This window comes from Alligator mississippiensis, chromosome 5 (assembly GCF_030867095.1).
Source record: "Alligator mississippiensis isolate rAllMis1 chromosome 5, rAllMis1, whole genome shotgun sequence".
NCBI classification, from domain to species: domain Eukaryota; kingdom Metazoa; phylum Chordata; order Crocodylia; family Alligatoridae; genus Alligator; species Alligator mississippiensis.
Genome location: NC_081828.1, coordinates 74,598,318 through 74,621,388, shown reverse-complemented (window position 1 = coordinate 74,621,388; position 23,071 = coordinate 74,598,318). Strand labels below are relative to the sequence as shown.

Sequence of the window (23,071 nt, the reverse complement as noted above, 5' to 3'; positions counted from 1 at the left end):
AGCATTGGAACAGGCTACCTAGAGAAGTTGTAGAATCTCCATCCCTGGAAATTTTTAATAACAGGTTGGACAGACACTTGGCTAGGATGGCCTAGTCAGGGATGAGCCTGCCTTGAGCTGTGGGCTGGACTAGATGACCTGGTCAGGTCCTTTGCAGCCCTACTCTCCTATAATCTTGTATACTCAGCTTGTCTAGATAGTTCCAGCATTCTCAGGAGGCAGATGGTTCTTCTCCCTGGCATGTGGCCATCTTGACAGAATTATGAAGTTGAGCACTTAAAAGTTTTTGTTTTGTAAAGTTTGTTCTGAGACTCTTTCTGGTTCCTACCTTTCAAGCTGGTACTGGCTTCATTCATGTTTTCTGCATCTTTCTGTGTTTCTGCATTTCTTACAGGTTGAGCATCTCACATCACCATATTCCCATGAAAATGACCCTGTACAGTGGTCACTTTTTTATAGTTTATGTCTGAAATGTAGCGTTTTAGTTTTAGTAGCAAGCACTGAAGTCATCTTGGGGCTTAGTCGTTTCTGATCTGTTTCTTTTCAAATGGTTTCCTGTCCTTGAATATGCAAGTTTCACTTTACCCGTGTGAACATTATTTTAATGCATTCTTTTTCAATTTGATCATCCTTAAGTTCCCTTAGCAATAACAACCTTGATGTGAGAGCTACTGGCTGCTTCTTCTGGAGAGAAGGATGCCTCAGGCTCATCTCAGAGATATCACACTGTATAGCTGTCTCTTCCTCCACATTACAGCATTTCAAAATGAGGCTTTTGAGTACCAGCTCCTCAATACATGCAATGGCTGCAACCTCTTTTGGTAATCATGTTCATTCTGTGTTTTCAGGAACTTGCATCCCTTGAGAGACCTACAACAAACTTTGTCAGATCCTTTACAAGACACAGCAATTTCCAAACTGATTAAATATCTTTATGAATGGATACCTGCCATTTTGCCTTTCCCATTTCAGGGTTAGACCACAGCCTCCAGGAAGTCATCGGTACTCTGTCTGGCTTTGCTGTCAATCACACTTTCATCTTATTTTTATTTCTTTATCCTTTTCCCTGCCCTTTGCAGCAGACAATCACAATTGTAGCCATGATCTCCAATAGCTTCCACCAGGTTGTCTCTCCATCTGTATGTCAGAATGTCACCAGCTGTGACACTGATCCCCACCAGGCCTGGTAGCATGTCTTGTTGGTGGGGTTGATAGTCTACCAGACATTTATGCCAGTAGCATTCTGTCATCTGTGTTTACCCACTGGTGCCCAAAGTTGGAGAGTCATCTTCCTTCCTTATCATGGTTTACATGGACCAGTTTCAGTTGTTGTCACTCACTGGTGCAGAGAATGTGGCTGGGAGATATGAACAACCAGTTGTGAACTGGACCTGTGCACAATTGCATGCACATACACACTGTAGGTACCAATACACAGGAGTCATCTGCCACTTTCCATTATGTGTGTGACATAGAGTAATCCTGCTGGGAATGTAAGGTGTTCAGGAGTGTGGCAGCCCAAGAGCCAGCCTCAGTGGGCAAGCAGGAACTTCCTGGCATGACAGAACACCATCAAGGCTAAATTCCAGACCCACGCAAATATGGTAGCAAGAGTGTTACTTCCTTAATGTAAGAAGTTCTTTATATAAGTTCCTGAACATAATAAAGAGTTGTTTTCACACCACAAGCCTCATATAGACCAGTGATTCTCAACAAGGGTGATACAGTACCCTGGGCTGCCTTGAGATTCTTTCAGGGGTGTTGTGGGGTGCTATGCAAAGTTAGCACCGTTAGGTGTGTAAACATGATTCGCCATGTAAATCCCAAGATTTTAAATAAGAATCCATAATGTTAAAAGCATGCTGACCTGCTGCGGTCTTTAAGTGCCTTGCCACAGAAATATTGCTCTATTATTTTCCAATTGGCAAGAAACAAATGAAAATGATGAGCTGGCATTTTCCAAGTGGCGCTTTGAGTCTAAGGAGGTTGAGCACCACTGATCTAGGTACTACAGTGTCCAGTAGAGGGCAGCAGTAGATTAAAACATTATGTATAAATACAATGATTCTCTACCAGGGCCAGGAGGATTAGGGCCAGAGAGCTCCTGTCAGTATATCTGCCTTGTCTCTTGTATAAGGACACGAGGGCCGGGGGCAGGGGCATGCCAGACATCCTCCTGTTCCCGTGGGCCAAGTATACAAGTCTGATCTGCAAGCTGGTGACAGATGCAGAATCCAAAACCGCTTGCCTCGTGAAATATTTTGCAGGGCACATCCTGAGACACTGGGGGGTATTCACTCTGACCAACCATAGACTGTGAATCACGGGCTCACCGTGTTTCTACGATACCCTGAACAAGTGCTGCAGTTTGTATGGCCTGCAAAGTGCAGGCCCAGCAACCATTAGAAACCACAAGAAGATCCAGGAGATGTTGAGGGTGCGGAACACCATGTCACCCATGGACCTGCTTCCGGGCGATGTGTGCCAGGCTGTGCGGGAGGACATCGACTACAAGGATCTGCGCAAAGATCATAAGGACCTGAACTGGCTCATGGCCCACCAAGTTCTACCAGTGAGGGCCCGGAGACACAGAGGGGTAGCTGGGGAGACCCAGCTGCCCATGGCCCAACTGGCATGGAGCCACTGAGACGATCGACCACCTCCTTTGGCTCTGCACCTGCACCAAAGAGGTATGGAAAAGGGTGAAGCAGCTCTGCGAAGTGGTGACTGGCGTCAGCTGGTTAATCAGAGAAGCGGTGCTGTACGGGGACCTCGACAAACTCCAGAGAAACCTGTTGCCCCATTTCAATCAGTTTGCGTCCTGCATCAGGAGTGCCCTGTGGAAAGCCAGGAACCTCCTGTTGTACAGGCAAATGGACGCAGAGGTAGTAGGCTGTGTGAAAATGGCACTGAGCGAACTCTGGACCTACTACCAGAAATCGGTAGTGGAGGATGGAGAGGATGCGGACAAAGCCACCTGGCACAGAGACATGTGGCACAGGATCATCCAACTCCCTCTGAGTGGAAAAGGGGGCGGTGACAGAGAGGAACAGGAAGGGACAAGTGGAACTGAGGATAGCAGCAGTGAGTCCTCCAGCGGGAGCTGGAGCGACAGCGACATAGAGGACAGATGAACTGAGAATGTGACCCTGCAAGCGGGGTGGGGATGGAAGGGAAGTATTGCCTGGTCTAAGGGACCAGGATTTGCTTGTATGTGTGTTGCTGCGGCTATTGTAACAGGTTCAGTTATATGTATATATATGGTGCTTACCCAAGCTACTTTTTCACACCATCAGGCCCCTGAAAGTGCTCTACAGCTGTGACGTAACACACGTGGCACAGCTGCAGAGTGCTTATAAAATGGCTGATTGTTTGAAAAATTAACCCTGGTTAAATCAAGTATTAGATGAAGGTGCATGAGGCTGCCCCAAAAAACAGGTCTAGGAAAAAAAAAAGAGTTGTTTTGGTGTAAATGTTTTAAAAATGTTTTTTGCACTTTTCCTCCCTTTAGGAGCTGGGAGGCTCCTGTGGCTCTGGGAGCAGGAACTTTTGGGAAAGCCCCAAAACATTTAGTATGACTCCACCTGCCAGTATCCCACAGACTCAGTGCCTGCCACAGCTCGGCAGGTGTGGGGAGAGGACCCAGCCAGGCTCAGCTGGCACCTTGCCCGTGTTTTATGGGAACCTCTTGGGCAGGGGGGAGGTTGCCTTTCTCCCACAGTCCTGGAGATCCAGGGTGTCCAGCTCCGTCCCTTGCTCCAGTTGGGTTTGGGAATGGCGAGTCCTGCCTGTGGGACAGCAAGCGGGAAGGGGTCGTGCCACGTGAACAAGCACAGTGCAAGCACAAGCATAGTCGTGGCTACTGCCGGGACTCCGAGGTTGTCTGTCTGGGGCAAGGCTCGCTCTGAGGTCTCCGGGTGTTGCGGGGCGCTTGCAATCACCGTCCTCTGGAGGAAAGTGGGAAGAGGAGGTGGCCCCTCACAGAGACCATGGTGCCCAGGCTGCCTTGGACGACACAGCAGAGCAGTGCCACGGCCGAGACAGGCAGCAGTGCGGGCCCACAGGGCAAGGTACAGAGGGGCGAGGCCCCCAGTGTGGCCAGGCAAGGCCCAGCCCCACACAGCCGGACGCAGCTTGGGGGGAGGGGGCCTAGCAGGACCCGGGGGCACGAAGGTGGCTCCCCACCCCCACCCCGTGAGCGCCCGCCGGCAGTGACGGGGTTAAAATCACCCAGCTGCCCCCGCGCGCGGAGGAAAGGGACGTACGGCGCGGGCCCTTCCTGCCCGGCCCGCGGCTGCTGGGGCTCGCGGGGGTGGCGGCGTCTCCCCTGCAGGTGCGACCCCCGGGCCGGGAGCGGGGGCGGGGAGCTCGGCGGCCTGGGATCCGCCCCAGCCCGGGGGCAGCCGAGCCAGCGCGTGTGCCCGGGCGCCAGGTGCCCCCTGCCTAGGCGGGGGTGGGGAGTGGACATTGTGCCCCAGCCGTGTGACACCTGTGTGCGCGCATGCGGGTGGGTTGCGTGACGTGTGCTGCATGTGCGTGTAGAGGAGGCACAGGCGCTCACATTCCATGTGAGAGTGTCATGTGTCATGCTGGGTACTGTGATGTCTAAAGCACTTGTATGTTGGAAGTTGGGCTGCATTGTGTGTGTGTTGGTGATGAGGTCATGCCCTGGGTCGCATTGTATATGCGTGTCAGACAATTACACAATATTTTATGCCGTGATAGGAAGAGATGCACTCCAAGCTGTGCAATGGGCACATGTCCATTTGCTTGTTGCAGGTCAAGGTTGTGTGAGAGTATGTGTCCATTTGCTCATTGCAGGCCAAGGGTGTGAGTGTGTGTGTGTGTGTGAGTATGCATGCGCTTTAGGCCAGACATGTCTAAGTAGCAAGCTGGGGTAGATGATGTACCTGTTCCAAATCATATCCCAAGTGTGTAATGTGGGTACACAATGCACATGCAGATGTTCATTTGTGCATCATGGACCAGGCTGTATAATATCCATGTGTCTGTGTTTGTATGTATGTATGCATGCCAGCGCATTAAGGCCAGAGAGTGTGACACCTGCATGTGTCTGTTGCAAGCCAAGGTGTGTAACCCGTCTGTATGCCCATGTTACTGACAGGCTCTGAGACCGGTGCCTTTCCAGCTTCTGCCTGATAGCTGCTCATGGCTACATCCGCCACCCTGCAAAGAGCAACTGTGCGATACCAGCGACTTCTGCTGGCCTCAGCGCTGGCATCGAAGGGGTCAGCACCATGTCTGTCTGCCCTGGGCCCTCCCTACCTGTTGGGCAGGGCACTACGTATCACAGGTGCCATCCCTGCTGGCCACAACAAGTGGTCCAAGGTGAAGAACATCAAGGGTCCACGGGATGCTAAGCGCAGCCAGATCTTCCAAAAGCTGTCCATGATGCTGCGGTTTGCTGTGCGAGGTATGGGGGGAGGGGGTCCCAGGGGCTCTGCTCTGCGATGTATGAGTCTAGGGGAGTCTCTTAGGCTTTTCTGTATGAGGTATGGGCCGAGTGTGCAGCCGCTTGAGCCCATCCCCTACAAAATCCCTGTCCTGCCTGGACTGCTGCAGGGTAGTATTTGGGTCTGTGTGGGGTGTACTTCTGTTCCCATTCCTTCCCCTACCAGCTCCCCAGCTATGGGAACTTCTCCCCATGAGAGGGGATAATGTCTGGAATCCTTGGGGTCAGAGTGGTGCAGACATGTCCCCGTTGAGACTCTGGCCACATCTTCCCTTCTTGTGACTTGTCCCTTTCCTGTCCCCTTTGCAGAGGGGGGACCTGATCCCGAGTTGAACAGCAACCTGGCCAACATCATCGAGCAATGCCGCAACAACAACATGCCCAAAGCCTCAATTGAGATGGCCATCAAGGGAGTGGTGTGTATACGGTGCTGCTAGCTCAGCTCTGCACAAGGGTGGTTTGTGTGAGTCTGTGTGCGTGTGTATGTGCATACATCTGCACTCATGCTTGGGCTGTGGTTGCTCTGAGTTCTGCAGTGAGGGTCATGATGGGGTTGGGAGTGGGTGAGAAGTTCAGCAGAACAGAATGACAATGTTATGCTCCTTGTAGAGCCACCAGGTAGTGTTTGACTTGTTTGGGCCACGCAGCAGTGTTATAAACATAGTGTTTGGTTGTTTTTCTCCCCCCCCACCCCCAGTTGTTTTTTTTTTGAATGTACATTTATAAAAAACTTGGCAGAAGACATTTGACTTTTTTAATATACAGTTTTGAGGAAAAAAACTCAGCAAAAATGTGTAGCAATTTTTTTTTAGTTTTAGTGACAACTTAAATGGCAACACATGGGAATATCCTGTTAGTTTGGGATACTGATATCCTCCAGCCAAGGTATAATTTATCTTTTCAAGAAGCAATGTCTTGTTCTGTTCCCAGGTGCTGCTGTGATGATAATGATAGAAAACAGTATTCTGGAGAAGAAAAGTGAATTAATTGCCATCCATTCCCTTATCAACTGTGAGCTCTGGCATCAGTCTTTTTCCATAGCCTTCTATGGAAGGCTAATCCAGAGGTGGAGGCCCATCATAGGGAACCATAAGAAAGACTAGAGCACCTAAGAAAAGTCTACTGTAAAGAGAGACTGAAAATGGGAGCGTTGTTCATCATATGGTGGACACACACCCTGGTTATTATAGCCAGTTTTATTCTGATTTGTACTCCAGAGTAAAGACTGGACACAACCAACTCTCACAAGGGATCTGCAGTAGGTGCTATTGCATTGTGTGGCCACTAGGTGGCAAGGGAGCCAATTTGTATCAAGTGAAGGGCTACCCTGGATGAAGTTGTGGACACCCTGCACTTACTCTGTAGTAAATTAGCCGTGGAGTAATGTTATTGCAGTTATTTTGTCAGGGAAACTTTATCCCAGAAAAGAAAGACTTACTCTGTGGTAAGGTGATGTCATGCGTCTACTTCACTCCCAGAGTAAAACCAAATTTCCTTTTTTGCAAACTTGCCCTGTGGACGAATTGGAGGAGGCAGATTGGGATGCGGGGGGAGGGGAAGGTATCTCTTTTCTTTGTCCTGTAACATGGGAGCAAGGGGGCAGGAAATGAGCTAGGTCAGGGTGCTCAGAACCCATTCAAGCAAATATTAATTGTCAGCTTGCTGCAGGCAGGGTGGCATCAAAGCTGAGAAATTAGGAGTTATGAGATATTTCTGTGGCTCATGGGAGCACCTTGAGTTACCACAGGTCACTTGTGCTTGTGAGAACCCACTGAATTAACATGGGGCACTTGTATTTGCTGTTGTAGCTGCCAGAGCTACCTGTTCTGGAAGGGAAGGATCAGTCTCCTACTTTAAGGCTGAAAACTATACATAACACAGGGGGCATATTATCATCATTTCCCCCCCCCCCCCCCAAATGTTGTTGGGCTCCTGAGCTGCTTCTTTTGGTACTGGCTGCTGTTGGAGGCAGGACAGTGGGCTTGGCTCCAGTCCACTCAAATTATTCCTGTTGTTCATTCCTCTGCCTGTAGAGAGCCCCCTCCTTCCTTTCCCCTTATTTCCAGGTGTAATTGGGGCTGTAGTCCATGTTGTGCTGTGTTTTCTAGTGTCCATTTGCCATGTGGGCAGTGGGTATGGTGAACAGCATTTCACAAGTGTCCTGAGGAAATCAGATGGGAGGAGCAGGGAATTGTTCTTGGCCCAACACAGATGAATGAGCAGCAAGAAGCGTGTACGAAGGGACTAGGCTTTTATGGTTGTGAAAGCACCAGCCTTTAGGGCTGAAGGCTGAGGCAGAGCTAAACCGAACTCCTCTCATTGCAGGACAAAGAGAAGAGCACCACCTACGTGCTCTATACAGCCCGAGGCCCTGGGGGGTCTGCCCTGGTCATCGAGATACTGACAGACAACACCAGGCGAACTCAACAGGAAATCCGGCTCCTACTGAGTCGCAATGGGTCAGTGTCCTGTCCCCCCCTCTGCAGTGTCCTGTAGTTCTTCACATTTTCAGGACTTTGAACCCAGTGTCTCTGGGTTGAGAAGCATCACAGTGACCTGGCTGAGAGGGAATATGTCACATTAACTGAGCCACAGGAGCAAGTTGGTTGCTTGCTGCCCATGGCCTGGCTACTAGATGGTTAGCCTTAGGTCAGGAATTTGCAATGAAATAAGCCAGGTCTTGGGTGAAATTACCTGAGGCACTGAGTGAGTTGGGAACCAAAGTCCTATTTAACGTTTTTTTCCCTCCCTTAAAGTGCTGTAGGGACTTGGGAGCCCATGTTGTATAACAGTCCAATAGGAGTCAGGGCTCCCAAATCACTTAAGTGCTGTAGAAAATGTAACTCCCTTGACTAAGCAGAAGAAGCTACACTATTGTGTAAACAATTTTGAATTGGTTTAATGAGCAAGTATGGTCCTGTATACAGATGTGCTTATATCAGTCCAGGTGTTGTGTAGCTTAAATCTTTCTCCTGCTTACCTAGGTAGGCATATTGTGGCTGTGAAAGCCTAGAGTATGTGAGAAGCAATTTATTTTTTGCAGAGATGGGGGGTCGTAATACCTTTTATTGATATAAAATGCCACTGCAAAGTGCCTTTCCTCAAGTCTGGAGAGAAAGTAGGTACTGCCTAAGCTATATACCAGATAAAACATTGGGCATTTTTACATGTGCTCTGGGGGTGTGTGGGGGGGTGGGGGGTGGAGGATGCACTTTAATTAGAGTGACTCTGTGAGCTGCTTTAATAATTAAAGTGCAGGCAGCATCTCGTGTATCAGGGTTCCTGAGATTCAAAATGGCAGTGGGGGCACATTAACTAAAGCTCATCAAATGAGCTTTAGTTAAAGCATCCCTGCCGCCATTTTGAATTGTGGGGACGCTGATACCTGAGATGCAGAGGCTGGCTGGAGCATGCTAATTGGCACATTCCAGCAAACTTGATTAATTGCAGCGCATTGGAGCAGCCTTCCAGCACATCTACAGGCACCCGTTGTCTTTGGAACCTAGTTCAGTTCAGAAACGCTTGAACACAGAGAGCCCCAGGAAGAGTCTAGGGTGTGAGGGATGCATTCTTGCAGGGAGAGACTGTAGCTCTGGGATTATTGGGATTGTCCCTGGGACTATTTCTCCCAGCTTTTCTGAAGGAGGTGGAAAGGTGACATCAACCTAGTCTGTGAACGGGGATTGGCACAAACCAAGCTGGATCTTTATTTTGAAAGACCAAGGTGGAATGAGACCTGCTGGTTGGGAGGTGCAGGAAGATGGATTCAGAGTAGAGACTAGATGCCAGTCTTTAATGGAGAAGGAGTCGGCCATTGGTAATGGCTACTGTAGAAATGGGATGGGCCCTCCAACATTTGGCACTGGTACACTGACATGGAAGGTGAGGAGTGACTTTCTGAAAGCTGCACTCTACTTCAGCCAGAGGTTAGTGGGCTGGATGTAGGGAAACCAGGGGAGACCCTAAGTTTCTGAGGTGCTTATGGGCAGGAGATGTCAGAAGGGCTGTTACTGTGGACTGTTTTGGACCAATTTTTGTGGCCTATAGGGGACCAGGCTCTGTGACCCAGGCTTTCCCTTCCAGCTCAGTGTTCCTCTAAGTTTCTTGGATGTGGGGTTTGTTGGCATGGTCATGGGGGTGCTCAGGTGAAGGTTGTTTTTTTTTCCTGTAGCTCTTCTTTGCACACAGGGGTGATGCACACTCCTGCTTTATGCTAATTTGTGGCCTTTCCACACAGGGCAGTAATTACTGATGGGGTCCGTCACCTCTTTGACCAAAAGGGGGTGGTTACAGTCAGCAGGAAGGACCAGGAGCAGAGGTCAGTGTCTCTGGAACAGGCCCTGGAGTTGGCAGTCGAGGCTGGAGCTGAGGATGTACAGGAAAGTGAGGATGAGGAAGAGCAGGAGGTGCTGAAGGTAGGTTTCCACAGGTTGCAATTACTATGGTTCCTGACCAACAAAGCAGGGTATTGTGGGAGAAGTGGGGGTGCACTCAGGACCATTCACTTGTGCTTCTCTGGCCCAGATGGGTGTGAGGGGCAATACCCTCAGCCAGTAGGGGGCACCTGTTTCCTGATGTCTTCATGGGACCAATGAGATTCGATTGGGGTGGTGTCTTGACACTTCACTGCATGATTTTGTGCTGGGGTGGAGGTACATGGAGATCCAACTAGCCCCAGTCCCTCCAGGGAGATGGAGCAATACCTGGGGGGCTCCTGGCTGGGCCTGGGTTTGAATCAGCTGATGGGACCATCCAGCTGCTGGTGGCAGCCTTCACTGTGCTGCGTGTATTGTACAGCCTTCCTCTGAATCCTGCCCATGCATGGGGTGAGGGGAGGCTCCTCAGCTTTGTTCTGTCCTTGAGCTGCTTTCCCCAGCTTCCCACAGGAGATGTAGTATGACTGAGAGCAGCCCCGAGGCTGTTGTAACATGGACCCAGGGGCTCATTTTTCACCCTCGGCTCAACCAGGGTAATATTGTGGAACTCTGTTGTGGTTGAAGGCCTCAGGGTGACCACAGTGCAGTGTCAGGGAGAACAGACTTTGGAATGGAACTGGTGATGTTCTGAGTGCAAAACATGAGCTCCCTGCTCCAGCAACAGACTCAAGTTTGCTGTGGACCCAACTGAGCAGAAGGGGTCAAAACTGTGCTGCATGGTTGAGGATGCATGCCTGGTCCCCTGTGCTGAGACCCTCCCTTCTCTTTCCACAGTTCTTGTGCGATGTATCTGTGCTACACCAGGTGCGGAAGAAGCTGGATGCACAGGGCTTGCAGTCACTCTCTGCTGGGTTGGAGTTCATCCCCAACACCACCGTGGAGCTCTCTGAGGAGGAGATGAAGCAGGCCTCAGAGCTCCTCATGGTCCTGGGTAACTGCCAAGACGTGATCAGGATCTATGACAACATTCAGTAGGGGGCTGTGTTTGGGATGGCAAGGGGCTGGGACAGTGTCAGAGTGTCCCTCCGACCCCATCACTGGGGTAACAAGAAACAGGATGTTGGTGCCCTGTGGACAGTGACAAGATGTGGTCCACTGCTTAGCTGGGGTTTCCACCCTCTGGCAAAGTGGTTCAGGACTCTGTCTTGCCCTGGAATGCAATCAGGACGCTACAGGTTAATTGCTGGGCTGGATTGTTGCCAATGGAGTGACTTGCTTTGTCCTTCACCTGTGGTGGGGGTTGGTTTGATTGGTGAAGGGCTCGGCAGGGCAGGGGCACTTGTCCTGTATAACCACCTGGGTGCTTGTGTCTTGAGCCCAGCAGGTGAGGGCTTCAACCCACACCTGTTGCAGCAGCAAGGCCCACCCCTTTCCCCAAGCATCAGATGCTGTGCAGGATGAGCTACCATTCATTTGTGCAGCACTTAGCACAGCATCAGCACTGCATAGACCGAGTCAGGCAGTGCCAGGGCAGGAGCCATCCTTAGCCTCACACCTTTGGCTGTATATCCTGCATGACTGTCTATGGCAGCCCTGCTTGGAGGGCAGCAGCCAGGTTAGGGGCATCCCACACCATTCAGCCTGGCTGCAGCTATACTTTCATCATGCTGGCTAATAAACAATGGTTTGTGGGTGGGGGCTCTGTCTCTTCTCTCGGCATAGTGCTGTTCTTCCTATCCAAATACATGCGTGCCTCAGGGAATGGGGGGTGGGGCCATTGTGGAGTTGTAGTTGGAGGCTTGATGAGTGATGGCCAGATTGGATGGAGACATAATGGAAAAGTCCAGAGAGATTCTCCAAAGGCAACATTAAGGGTCCTTGGAGTTGCTTGCTCTATCACAGTGAGGCAGGAACAAAATTCAAGCTGGAAATAAGGGGTTGGTTGAATGGACAATCGCCCATGGAAAGGGATAGCTCTTCCATCATTTGGCATTGGTCAATTAAGATGTGGCGACTGTTCAATTGCCACTCCAGTCCAGTAGCTATTAGACTGGGTTCAGAGGTCCCAGGAGGGATTCTCTGGCCTGGGTTATACTAGAGGCTGGATGGGGATGGTTATCTAACATTCTCTAGAAAAATTATCTGAGTGAAACCAATAGTTTTCAAAGCCGTTGCAACCATCCTACTGAGAAAATTTGGTCCTTGTTGCCAGCATAGAGCACTGCGTTCTGTGCAGAAATTGCCTGTGGTCTAAAGTAAACTTTGTCTTGTATTTTCCCCTTTTTAAATCTATATATAAAAAATTAAATTTGTAACGAAGAGGAAAGGGTAGTGGAGGGTGTTCTCTTATGGAAATGTTTGATGAATCGAAAACAATTAGTTGAAAAAAATTTTTTCACTCGGAAATATTTTCTTCACCGATTAATACCACTTTACAGCCCAAGTGCAAGTGGGTGCTTGAAAAACTGGTGCCTAGCTCTGTGGATAAAGTTCTGTAGCAGCCTGAGGTCTTCACACATGCTGCTCGTGGCTCCCAGAATGCCTGGGAATATTTTAAATGTGATACTTTAAAACTAGGAATTTGTTTTATCTTTTGTTTGCTTTCTGGGTTTTTGCCACTCAGGATTGTGTGGGGGTTCATTCTGTTTTTAAAGACAAATGTAGGTTTGGTTGTATTCACATGACTCCAGCAGCTGGGGATTTTAAATAAAAACATGAGGATGGGATAAATCACAAGAACTCATGTTGCTGGTTTTTGGTCAGGAAACATGGCCAGGATCTTACTAACTGATCCCCTTCCACCTTGATAAGTACTTTGTATTTCAAAGTGTAAAATCACAAGAAACCCACAGACCAACATATGTATCTGCACCGAACCAGCAATCGCCCTAAACACACCAAGAAAGCTGTAATATAAAGCCAAGTCCTCTGGTACCACCAAGTCTGCACTGAGGAGAACACCCATGATCATCACTCAAAACGACTTTCATTCAACAAGGACACTCCTCCAGAGAGAGATCAAACTTTTGAAAGAGCCACCCAGATTCCACGTGAAGAATTGCTGCAGTACAGAAAGAAAATCCCCATGAATCGCACACTACTAGTTATGACATACTATCCTTCCCTGGAACCTATATGGAAAATCCTCAAACAATTGCAACCCATTGTAGAAGAAGAACCAAGTCATAAAGAGATCTTCTCAGAACCACCCATTCTAACCTTTAAACAAGCACCAAACCTTGCCAGCCTCATCACCAGAAGCAAACTTCCTACAGCCTAAAATACACCGAATGGATCCAGACTATGCCAGGGCAAGAAATGTAAAACCTGCCAACACGTCTCCACTACCCCCACAATTACTACACTCCACAACAGAACCATCAGCATTCCTGGATCTTACAGCTGCACCTCCAGAAATGTAATATATCTCATCCAGTGCACTAAATGCCCTGATAGAAAATATGTAGGAGAAGCCAAACAACAACTGCGTACCAGAATGAATGTACACCAAAAATCTATCAAAGACAGGAATACCCAATCACCTGTGGGGGCACATTTCTCATAAGACAACCACTCTTTCCAATCCCTCAGTTCTAATCCTCAAAGGGAATTTACAAAACACCTTTCACAGACCAGGCTATGAACTTCACTTCAACCTACTGGACACAAAAAATCATTGACTAAATATAGACATTGGATTTATGGCACATTACAACCTGCCTAACATCTGATACCTTAGGTAACTGTTTACCAATTACTTATCACCAGGTCTGCAGTCCTCTTCCTGCCCCCCACCACACACACACACCTGTTTGTCACCCATTGACTGCCTTAATTTGCTTTTTCACTGACTGGCTTTCTTGCTGACAGGCCTTGGGCTTCTATTTTATTCTATCCCATCCGGGAAGAGTACAGAACAACTACAGACTTCCTCAGTTTGAAAACTTGTGAAGAAGAATGTTTCCAACTATTTTAGTTGGTCCAGTAAAAAATATCTGATTTACCCAAAGAACCTTGTCTGCCTATGTCCTTAGACCAACATTACTACAACCATTGGTGATGCGTAGGGGGTGCACAGGGGTACACGTGCACCCTGAGCTTGGCAGTGCACCCCATGCAAAAAGGTGCTGCCGACACTGCCAGCGGGCGGTTGCCGCTAGCCACACCCCCCTTGCCGCTGGTGGTGTCTGCAGGTGGTCCCCAATGGCCAGCGGCATCCGCAGGTGGTCGCTGACCGCTAGTCGGCACTTGCCACCCCTTCACCGCCAACAGCACCGTGGTTGCCTGCGGGAGCTCATTGCTTGCTGCCACCATGCTCCTGCCGCTGCCAGGCTCCCTCCCACCCCTCTGGGGGCATGTGGCATTCATGGCTACAACCAATACCTCCAAAACACCAGGTTGCACTCAACATATTTTTATTTAAAACCCAAACTGAGGACTTCAGGGCCAGAAGCCACCTGCTGTCTGAGCCCTGTCATTATTCCAAATGATCACTTTCAGGGGTGTAATATCACCCTGTGGCAATAGTGCCTGTGTGGCAGAAGTGCATGTGACACCAAATGTTTTAATGAGTGTCCTACCCACATTGAAGCCAGTAGCAACAATGTAATTAAGCCATTGGTTGTTTGAATAAAATAGCCTGTAAAGGGCAATTTCAGTGTACCTCACCTAGCTAGTGGGAGCAGGGGTTTCCAGAACAGGCCAAGCCATGGTGGTGGGACAGGGGCTCTAATGTCTGAAGGAAAAGATGCTTCAGTACAGTAGTGTGGAGATGTAGCTGGGATCTTAGGACTTAAGGGCAGCCATGTTGGTGGGGGTGCAGTGGGCTAGGAAATGGGGGAGGCAGGCCACTAACAGCTCTAAGGAGCATCCTGTCCTCTACAGTGTGGGATGCAGCAGCCGCAGGGGAACACTGTCACAGCCTGGGTAAAAGATGGGCCTCAGTGGCTCATTGAAGGCCCCAGAGAGGGTGTAAAGGTGCTCCATGCCCACAGTATTGTAGAAGGAGATGCATCCCCGCTCATAGTCTACATACACCCCCACAGTGCGAGGTGGGGCCTCCACAGTGAGGGGCTGTGGGCATGAGGCCACAGCCAGGTATTGTCCCCTGTCATTGCGTTGTAGCACCCAGTAGGCCTCACGTGCCAAGGATGCTAGTTGCCCCTTCCTCGCCAGGGACTCGCATGCCACACCAAGTACCCAGTCAGCCTTGTTGCCCACCTCCACCTCCTAATAGTGACGTCCCCCAGTCAGCGCTGGCTGGCCCAGCACCAAGCAGTAGACTCTGAAGCGCTCGGGGTTGTCAGGGAGCAGACGTCTCTGGGCACCCAGCTGCACGCTCGTCAGGTCATCAGACAGCACCAGGGCAGGATGGGCTGTATGGGGGTCCAAGGTCACGGAGGCTGGCGCTGTGGGAAAGGGTTAGAATGAGCTAGGGCTGCTCCTGTCACCAAGGACACCTCACTCATACATGCCTACATGTGTGTAGCACAACTTTGGAGCAGGAACCATTGAGGGTTCAAAAGAGTGAGCTTCTGCTTAGTGCCACAATATAACTTCCAATCTGTAGCAGCAAAAAGCTATTTCATGTGGGCCAGAAATTTGGTGGTGGACTGATCAGTGGTAGCATTAGGGCTGCAGCAATTAATGGCATTGTCATTGGACCATACAATGGAATTTCTGGCCCAATGGGGTGCCCAGCAGGCTGGATCTGGAGTGTGAAGCCATGTCATCTGGCCCATGGGGCTGGAAATTTGGCGGCAGGAGCAGTGGCAGTTGCTGTGGCTCTGGGAACCATAGCAATTAACACTGCCATTGCCAAATTTCTGGCCCTATATGTAGCCCCATAAGCCAGATGGGAAAGCCCTGCACTCCAGATCCAGCCTGCAGCTGGGCCCTGTATGAATTGCCTAGCTCATGGGGCTGGATGAGTTTAACAGCCGTAATGCAAGTAAAAATTTCATTTTTTCCATCCATATTTGTCCGTTTCTTTTTTATCAATAAAACATTACAATACAAGCATCCAATTAGTCCTTCTCCACACAGTTTAACACCATTTTCCCTAAAGAAATGTAGGAAACACACATTGCCACATCATGCTTAAATACAATTATCAATTAATATAATTCAAATTATAATTTTGACCTATTTTTTATTTTTAAGCCAAAATTCCAAATAAAATGTTGTCTTGAGCAGAGATTCAATTTCTGTTTCCTCTTAGTAAGACTTATATTTACGAAGAAATTAATAAAAGGAAAATTCTGAACACAATTTTTGTTTTGTTTGGAGATTAATTTTTTAAATGGGAAAAAAAGTATGTGGAGAATTTTTAGTCTTCCAATATTTGCTTTTTTCCCCCTTCCAAGTAAGAGAAAGTTTTAACATGAAACACCTATGACTTAGTGGGGCTAACAGAGACCTGGTGGGATTCATCCCATGACTGGGCGGTACATATTGAGGGCTATAGATTGTATAGAAAGGACAGGTCGGGGAAGAAAGGGGGGGGGGGGGTTGCACTTTATGTCGGTGAGCAATACACATCAACCCTCATCAAGACAGAATCCAAGGTTGAGGAAGTAGAAGGATTGTGGGTTAGGCTACATGGGGGGCAAGGAGAAAGGGATTTGGTGGTAGGGGTCTGCTACAGACCCCCACACCAAGGGGAAGAAATAGATGCGGGGCTCCTGAGGCAACTCTCGGAGACCATAAAAGCTAAAGAGGCGGTAGTCGTGGGGGACCTAAACTACCCGGAGATCTGCTGGGAGACGCAGACAGCAAGGTCCCATCACTCACGCAGGTTTCTAACCTGTGTACAGGACCTCCACCTGACACAGGAGGTGCATGGTCCCACTAGGGGGAATGCCATACTGGATCTGGTATTGGCAACGGGAGATGACATGATAGGGGACCTCCAGATCGGTAGCCATTTGGGAGACAGTGATCACCTAATAATAGAATTCAACATAAGACGCCGAGTGGGTAAGGTAACTAGTAGGGTGAAAGTGCTAGACTTTAGGAAAGCTGATCTCAATGCACTCAGGCGATTAGTCAAGGACGCATTGCAGAGTAGGAGTTTTGAAGGGATGGGTGCCCAAGAAGGGTGGCTGTGCCTAAAGGAAACGATCCTTCGGGCACAAAGCAAGACAATCCCCGAGTGAGGCAAAAAAGGGAAAGGGGCCAGGAGGCTTCCATGGCTGACCAGAGAAATCCAGGGCAGCCTAAGGGCCAAAAGGGGAGCACATAAAAAGTGGAAACAGGGTGAGATCACTAAAGATGAATATACCTCCTCTGCTCATGCTTGTAGGGAGGCAGTTAGGCGGGCCAAAGCTACCATGGAGCTGAGGATGGCAACCCAAGTAAAAGACAACAAGAAATTGTTTTTTAGATATATTGGGAGTAAAAGGAAGGCCCAGGGAGGAATAGGACCCCTGCTAAATGGGCAGAAACAATTGGTGACAGACAGGGGGGACAAGGCTGAACTCCTCAACGAGTTCTTTGCCTCAGTGTTCCTAAGTGAGGGCACGACAAGTCTCTCACTGGGGTTGTAGAGAGGCAGCAGCAAGGTGCCAGACTTCCATACGTAGATCCTGAGGTGGTGCAGAGTCACTTGGAAGAACTGGATGCCTTTAAGTCGGCAGGCCCGGATGGGCTTCATCTGAGGGTGCTGAAGGCACTGGCTGACATCATTGCAGAGCCACTGGCGGGAATATTCGAACGCTCGTGGCGCACGGGCCAAGTCCCAGAGGACTGGAAAAGGGCTAACGTGGTCCCCATTTTCAAAAAGGGGAGGAAGGAGGACCCGGGCAACTATAGGCCAGTCAGTCTCACCTCCATCCTTGGTAAAGTCTTTGAAAAAATTATCAAGGCTCACATTTGTGAGAGCCCGGCAGGGCAAATTATGCTGAGGGGAAACCAGCATGGGTTTGTGGCGGGCAGATCGTGCCTGACCAATCTAGTCTCTTTCTATGACCAGGTTACAAAACGCCTGGACACAGGAGGAGGGGTGGATGTCACATACTTAGACTTCAGGAAGGCCTTCGATACGGTATCCCACCCCATACTGGTGAACAAGTTAAGAGGCTGTGATGTGGATGACTACACAGTCCGGTGGGTGGCGAATTGGCTAGAGGGTCGCACCCAAAGAGTCGTGGTGGATGGGTCGGTCTCGACCTGGAAGGGTGTGGGCAGTGGGGTCCCGCAGGGCTCGGTCCTTGGACCGATACTCTTTAATGTCTTCATCAGTGACTTGGACGAGGGAATGAAGTGTACTCTGTCCAAGTTTGCGGATGACACAAAACTGTGGGGAGAAGTGGACACGCCGGAGGGCAGGGAACAGCTGCAGGCAGACCTGGATAGGTTGCACAAGTGGGCAGAAAACAACAGGATGCAGTTCAACAAGGAGAAATGCAAAGTGCTGCACCTAGGGAGGAAAAATGTCCAGCACACCTACAGCCTAGGGAATGACCTGCTGGGTGGCACAGAGGTGGAAAGGGATCTTGGAGTCCTAGTGGACTCCAAGATGAACATGAGCCGGCAGTGTGACGAAGCCATCAGAAAAGCCAATGGCACTTTATCGTGCATCAGCAGATGCATGACAAATAGGTCCAGGGAGGTGATACTTCCTCTCTATAGGGCGTTGGTCAGACCGCAGTTGGAGTACTGCGTGCAATTCTGGGAGCCACACTTCAAGAAGGATGCGGATAACCTGGAGATGGTCCAGAGAAGGGCAACTCGTATGGTCAAGGGCCTGCAGACCAAGCCCTACGAGGAGAGACTAGAGAAACTGGACCTTTTCAGCCTCCGCAAGAGAAGGTTGAGAGGCGACCTTGCGGCTGCCTATAAGTTCATCACGTGGGCACAGAAGGGAATTGGTGAGTATTTATTCACCAAGGCACCCCCGGGGGTTACAAGAAACAATGGCCACAAGCTAGCAGAGAGCAGATTTAGATTGGACATTAGGAAGAACTTCTTCACAGTTCGAGTGGCCAAGGTCTGGAACGGGCTCCCAAGGGAGGTGGTGCTCTCCCCTACCCTGGGGGTCTTCAAGAGGAGGTTAGATGAGTATCTAGCTGGGGTCATCTAGACCCAGCACTCTTTCCTGCTTATGCAGGGGGTCGGACTCGATGATCTATTGAGGTCCCTGCCGACCCTAATATCTATGAATCTATGAAAATGAGAGAAAAAGTATGGTGAATAGTTTAAAAAAAAATATTTTTAGGGCTGTAAATTAATCACTGTTAACATGCATGATTAATCCATTCATTGGTGTTTGTGTTATTTTTCTTAACATGTTAATCGCACAAGTGGTTTTGAAGCCTGTGTCTGGGCTTCACTCTGCCACCTTCACTGCTGTCTCTGGGCCACCCGTCAGGGCAGTGGTGGCAGTGCAGAGGACCACAAGGCAGTTTAGATGTGGGCTCCGGGCACTTGCAGTAGGAAAGGGGGGCGAGGGGCGCAAAGACACAGAGACACATGAGCAGCTGCAATATGAACATGGCCAGGAATGCAGTGGCGTGTAAAGCAGCATCCTGCAGGTAAGTCTGTGGAGGGGAAGGAGCGGGGGCCAGATCGAGGCCCTCACAACGGGGGAGGGAGTCAGGCAGGGGCAGGGGTCAATGGGGCCCTGGGGCCAGGGTGGATCATGGGATGGAGCCACGGGAAGCTTGTCCAGGGGCACAGGGTGACGTGCCTCTATGCTGCTGCTCACACCCCTGGGGGAGGAATGTGGGGCATGCGCCCCCCAGATTTATGCGCTGGGCAGAGCCAGGCTGCCCACTGCAAGCTGGGGCTCTGCGTACTGCTGCCTTTGTCCCAGGAGCCATGTGGTGGCTGCACTGCGTGTCCCCTGCCCACCTGGAAGCAGGAGACACAACATGGCATTGTGCAGCTGCCAGGGCAAAGGCAGCATGGCGCAGAGCCCCAGCCTGCAGTGGGCAGTCTTCCTCTGCATCTTGCACAAATCCGGGGGGCACATGCCCCCTATGCCTCCCCCGGGGGTGCATGCAGCGGTGGGGAGTTGCACTCCCCCATGCACCTGGATGAGCCACCCGTGGCTCTGTCACATAATACATACTGGCCTCGGGTCCCCATTCACCCCACCCCCTGCCCCACTCCCTCCCTCACTGTGGGGATCTCGATCTGCCCCATCCCTCACCCCTTCCCCTTCTCAGATGTCCCTGCTGGGTGCTCTGTGTGTGTGTGTGTGTGTGTGTGTGTGTGTGTGCCCCTCACTTCCAAGCCACAGCCCACCCCACCCCAGCCCTGCTGCTGCCCCTTACTCCTGACCTACAGTACCCTGCATCCTGCCAGGGCATTCAGCACCCCCCCACCTGGGCTCCAAACCCCCAACACACACCCACAACCCCCTACACCTTCACAAATTTCCCCCCTACACATCCCCCACTCACCCCAACCATACAAAGTACCTACATAATTTTGCATAATTTTGAGTTTTTCTGCACATAATTTTGAGTTTTTAGCTGTGCGATTAAAATAGGAATTCATTGCAACTAATTTTTTTTAATCGTGCAAGCAACTGGGATTATTTTTTTTAACCATTTGACAGCCCTCATTATTTTTAATTTTTTTTTTCCATTTGTCAATATTCTCCACTTTCTAGTGATATAAAACAGAACTGTAAAAGTCAAGGATGGGCAGCTGGCACCAAACATGTAAAAAACTGAGAATCTGAGTAGTGCAAAAAATCAGAAACAATGAACAAAACATTAAAAAAAAAAAAAGAAATTTAAGGGGAATTTATAATTGTTTTGGCTTTTAAAAATCTAATTAATATTAATTTTTGGCTTTTTGTTTTAATCTTTCCTGATTTCAAACTTTTTTTTGTTTTTAAAGTGAGAGACTAGAAAGAGGTCGAGGATTTTTAGGGATTTTACCTTTTTACTTCAATTTTTATGTTACCTCAATATTTACCAGTGTGAAAGAAAAAGGGGCAAAACTACCCACTCTCAGGGCTCTTAAACTGAAATGAAAATATAAATATGAGACACTAAACGGTTGTTTTATTTTGGATTCTTCTTTTGAAAAATTTAGTCAAAAGAACATGTTCCAAGTGCAGGAAGGAACTTTGCCATTCATTTAAATTTCCCCAGAAATGTTTTATGGAAAATGTTTCCTATTAGAAACGGCATAGCATTGAAACTGGTTTCCTTGGCCATAAAAGTTCCTCGGTTGATAAAGGTCAATGGGATCCAAGAGTGTGTGTGTGTCCTCTAGTCACTAGTTCCTGTGTTATCTCATACTCCAGCTGGGCTTTGGGGCAGAGGGAAGGAGGAGGCTGCCATCCAAAATAGGCCATAGGAGGGGATTTATCAATTATAAAAAACACAGAGAAAAGGGAAACACCCTGCTCCCGGCAGCACAGCACCCATTACTGAAATCCCTGCTCCCTACAGCACAGTGTCTCAATTACTGGCTTGGATTACCTGGGCTGAGAACAGATCTCATTGTTTTCCATGTAGTGTACTGGATGGGACCCTGGAACTGGGCCAGTTTCAGCAGAGAGCAGACTACAGTGGGCTGGGCTCTGGCAGCTCCCTTCTGTTCCAGTTCCAGCCAGTGCACCTGCTTCTGGCACCTGTTGACAGAAGAACCCCTGGTTCAAGGGATATGGTCTGCTGAGGGCATGGGTCACATAAGGAAAGTAAAGCAGGGTCCTCCCCTATGCTCTGCCAGCAAGCCAAGCCTACCCAGGAGGCTCCACCCCCTGGCAATGCCCTGCTCACCACTCATTGCCCTTCCAGAAGCCAGGCTTCACTGACTTACTTCCACCAGACTGGGTTCACCCACAACCTAAGACCCTTTCAGAAGCTGAACTCCACTTACCAAGCTCTACCCTGAAGTCTCTCTCCAAGGCAGGCTATTCAAAGCTACACCTGCTGCCCAGACCCCACCCATAAGAAAAGCACCTGCTACCACCCCTATGATAAACCCTGCCCACCTATACCCAAGCCCTACCCACAAACAGAGCCTACCCATGACCCCAAAGCCTCCCAGGAGGCCCCATTCTTGTTCTGGTCAGAAGATGCCACCCACAACCACAAGTAGTGCCCACTATTGGGCCTCCTCTTGCAAGTGAAGTCCTACCCAACAGCCAGGGTTCCCCCCCTTGACTCTGACTACTAAATTATCTGGCCCCATCCACCCACTCACTTAACTATATCTCTCTTACCTGCATCTATCCTGGGTCTCTCACAATTATGCCTGTGGTAAAAGGCATGGGAAGGGGGAAAGGGGAAGGGGTACAACGGCCCCTGTTCCTTAGCCTAAGTGGGAGGTGCATCTGTCTGTCTGACTGTTCTCCTTGCCATGGCCTCTCAGCAGTTTTGGCCACCCTAACTGTAAAATATTGCCTTCTGATCTCTAACCTAAACCTATTCTCCATCAGTTTATGACCATTGTTCCTTGTCACCCCAGGTGGTGCTGGGGAGAAAAGGGCTCTGCCTATTTGCTGTTGATCCCCCCTGATGAGCTTGTAGGCGGCCACCGGGTCCCCCCTCAGCCTCCTCTTGCTGAGGCTGAACAGGTTCAGGTCCTTCAGTCTCTCCTTGTAGGGCTTGTCCTGCTGCCTTTTCACGAAGCGGGTGGCCCTCCTCTGAACCCTCTCTAGGCTGGCCACATCCCTTTTGAAGTGCGGTGCCCGATACTGGACACAGTACTCCAACTGCGGCCTGACCAAAGTTGCATAGAGGGGGAGTATCACCTCTCTGGACCAGCTTGAGATGCACCTTTGGATGCATGACAAGGTATGGCTCCCCCCTTGCTGACTGCGGTCTGGCATTGGCAGCTCATGTTCATCTTGGAGTCAATAATGACTCCAGGAACCCTTTTCTGCCTCTGTGCTTTCAAGAAGGGAACTCCCCAGCCTGTATGTATGCTGTGGATTTCTTCTCCCAAGGTGCAGCACCCTGCATTTGTCTACGTTGAACCCCATCCTATTCTCGTCTGCCCACTTTTGTAGTCTGTCTAAATCTAGTTGCAGCCTCTCTCTCCTTTCAAGTGTGTCCACCTCACCCCACATCTTAGTGTCATCAGCAAACTTGGACAGCGTGCTTTCCACTCCCTCGTCCAAGTCGCTGATGAAGATGTTAAACTTTATGGGCCTGAGGACCGAGCCCTGGGGTACCTCACTGCTCACATCTTGCCAGGTTGAGTACAACCCGTCCACCACTACTCTCTGGGTGCGCCCCATCAGCCAATTTTTACC

General features: G+C 49.7%; 1 protein-coding gene across 2 annotated transcripts; it reads left to right on the top strand.

Moving 5' to 3' along the window:
* Nucleotides 1-4,226: 4,226 nt before the first annotated feature.
* On the top strand, nucleotides 4,227-13,861 carry LOC102576955 (translational activator of cytochrome c oxidase 1). 2 transcript variants are annotated; one of them, XM_014604133.3, is made up of 6 exons: nucleotides 4,227-4,333; nucleotides 5,126-5,434; nucleotides 5,783-5,889; nucleotides 7,799-7,932; nucleotides 9,711-9,888; nucleotides 10,684-13,861. In XM_014604133.3, exons 2-6 carry the CDS (start codon nucleotides 5,170-5,172, stop codon nucleotides 10,882-10,884), a joined length of 885 nt encoding a protein of 294 aa, XP_014459619.1. In that variant the 5' UTR covers nucleotides 4,227-4,333; nucleotides 5,126-5,169; the 3' UTR covers nucleotides 10,885-13,861. The 2 variants fall into 2 exon arrangements, with proteins under 2 accessions (XP_014459619.1, XP_059584441.1); XM_059728458.1 differs by lacking the exon at nucleotides 4,227-4,333 and adding an exon at nucleotides 4,484-4,507.
* The last annotated feature ends 9,210 nt before the right edge of the window (nucleotides 13,862-23,071 follow it).

Bases quoted from the DNA above. Each gene is read 5' to 3' on its own strand.
- LOC102576955 (XM_014604133.3), top strand. From the start codon at position 5,170: ATGGCTACATCCGCCACCCTGCAAAGAGCAACTGTGCGATACCAGCGA. The intron at 7,933-9,710 runs GTCAGTGTCCTG...CTTTCCACACAG, and splicing joins CTCCTACTGAGTCGCAATGG to GGCAGTAATTACTGATGGGG. The intron at 9,889-10,683 runs GTAGGTTTCCAC...CTCTTTCCACAG, and splicing joins AAGAGCAGGAGGTGCTGAAG to TTCTTGTGCGATGTATCTGT.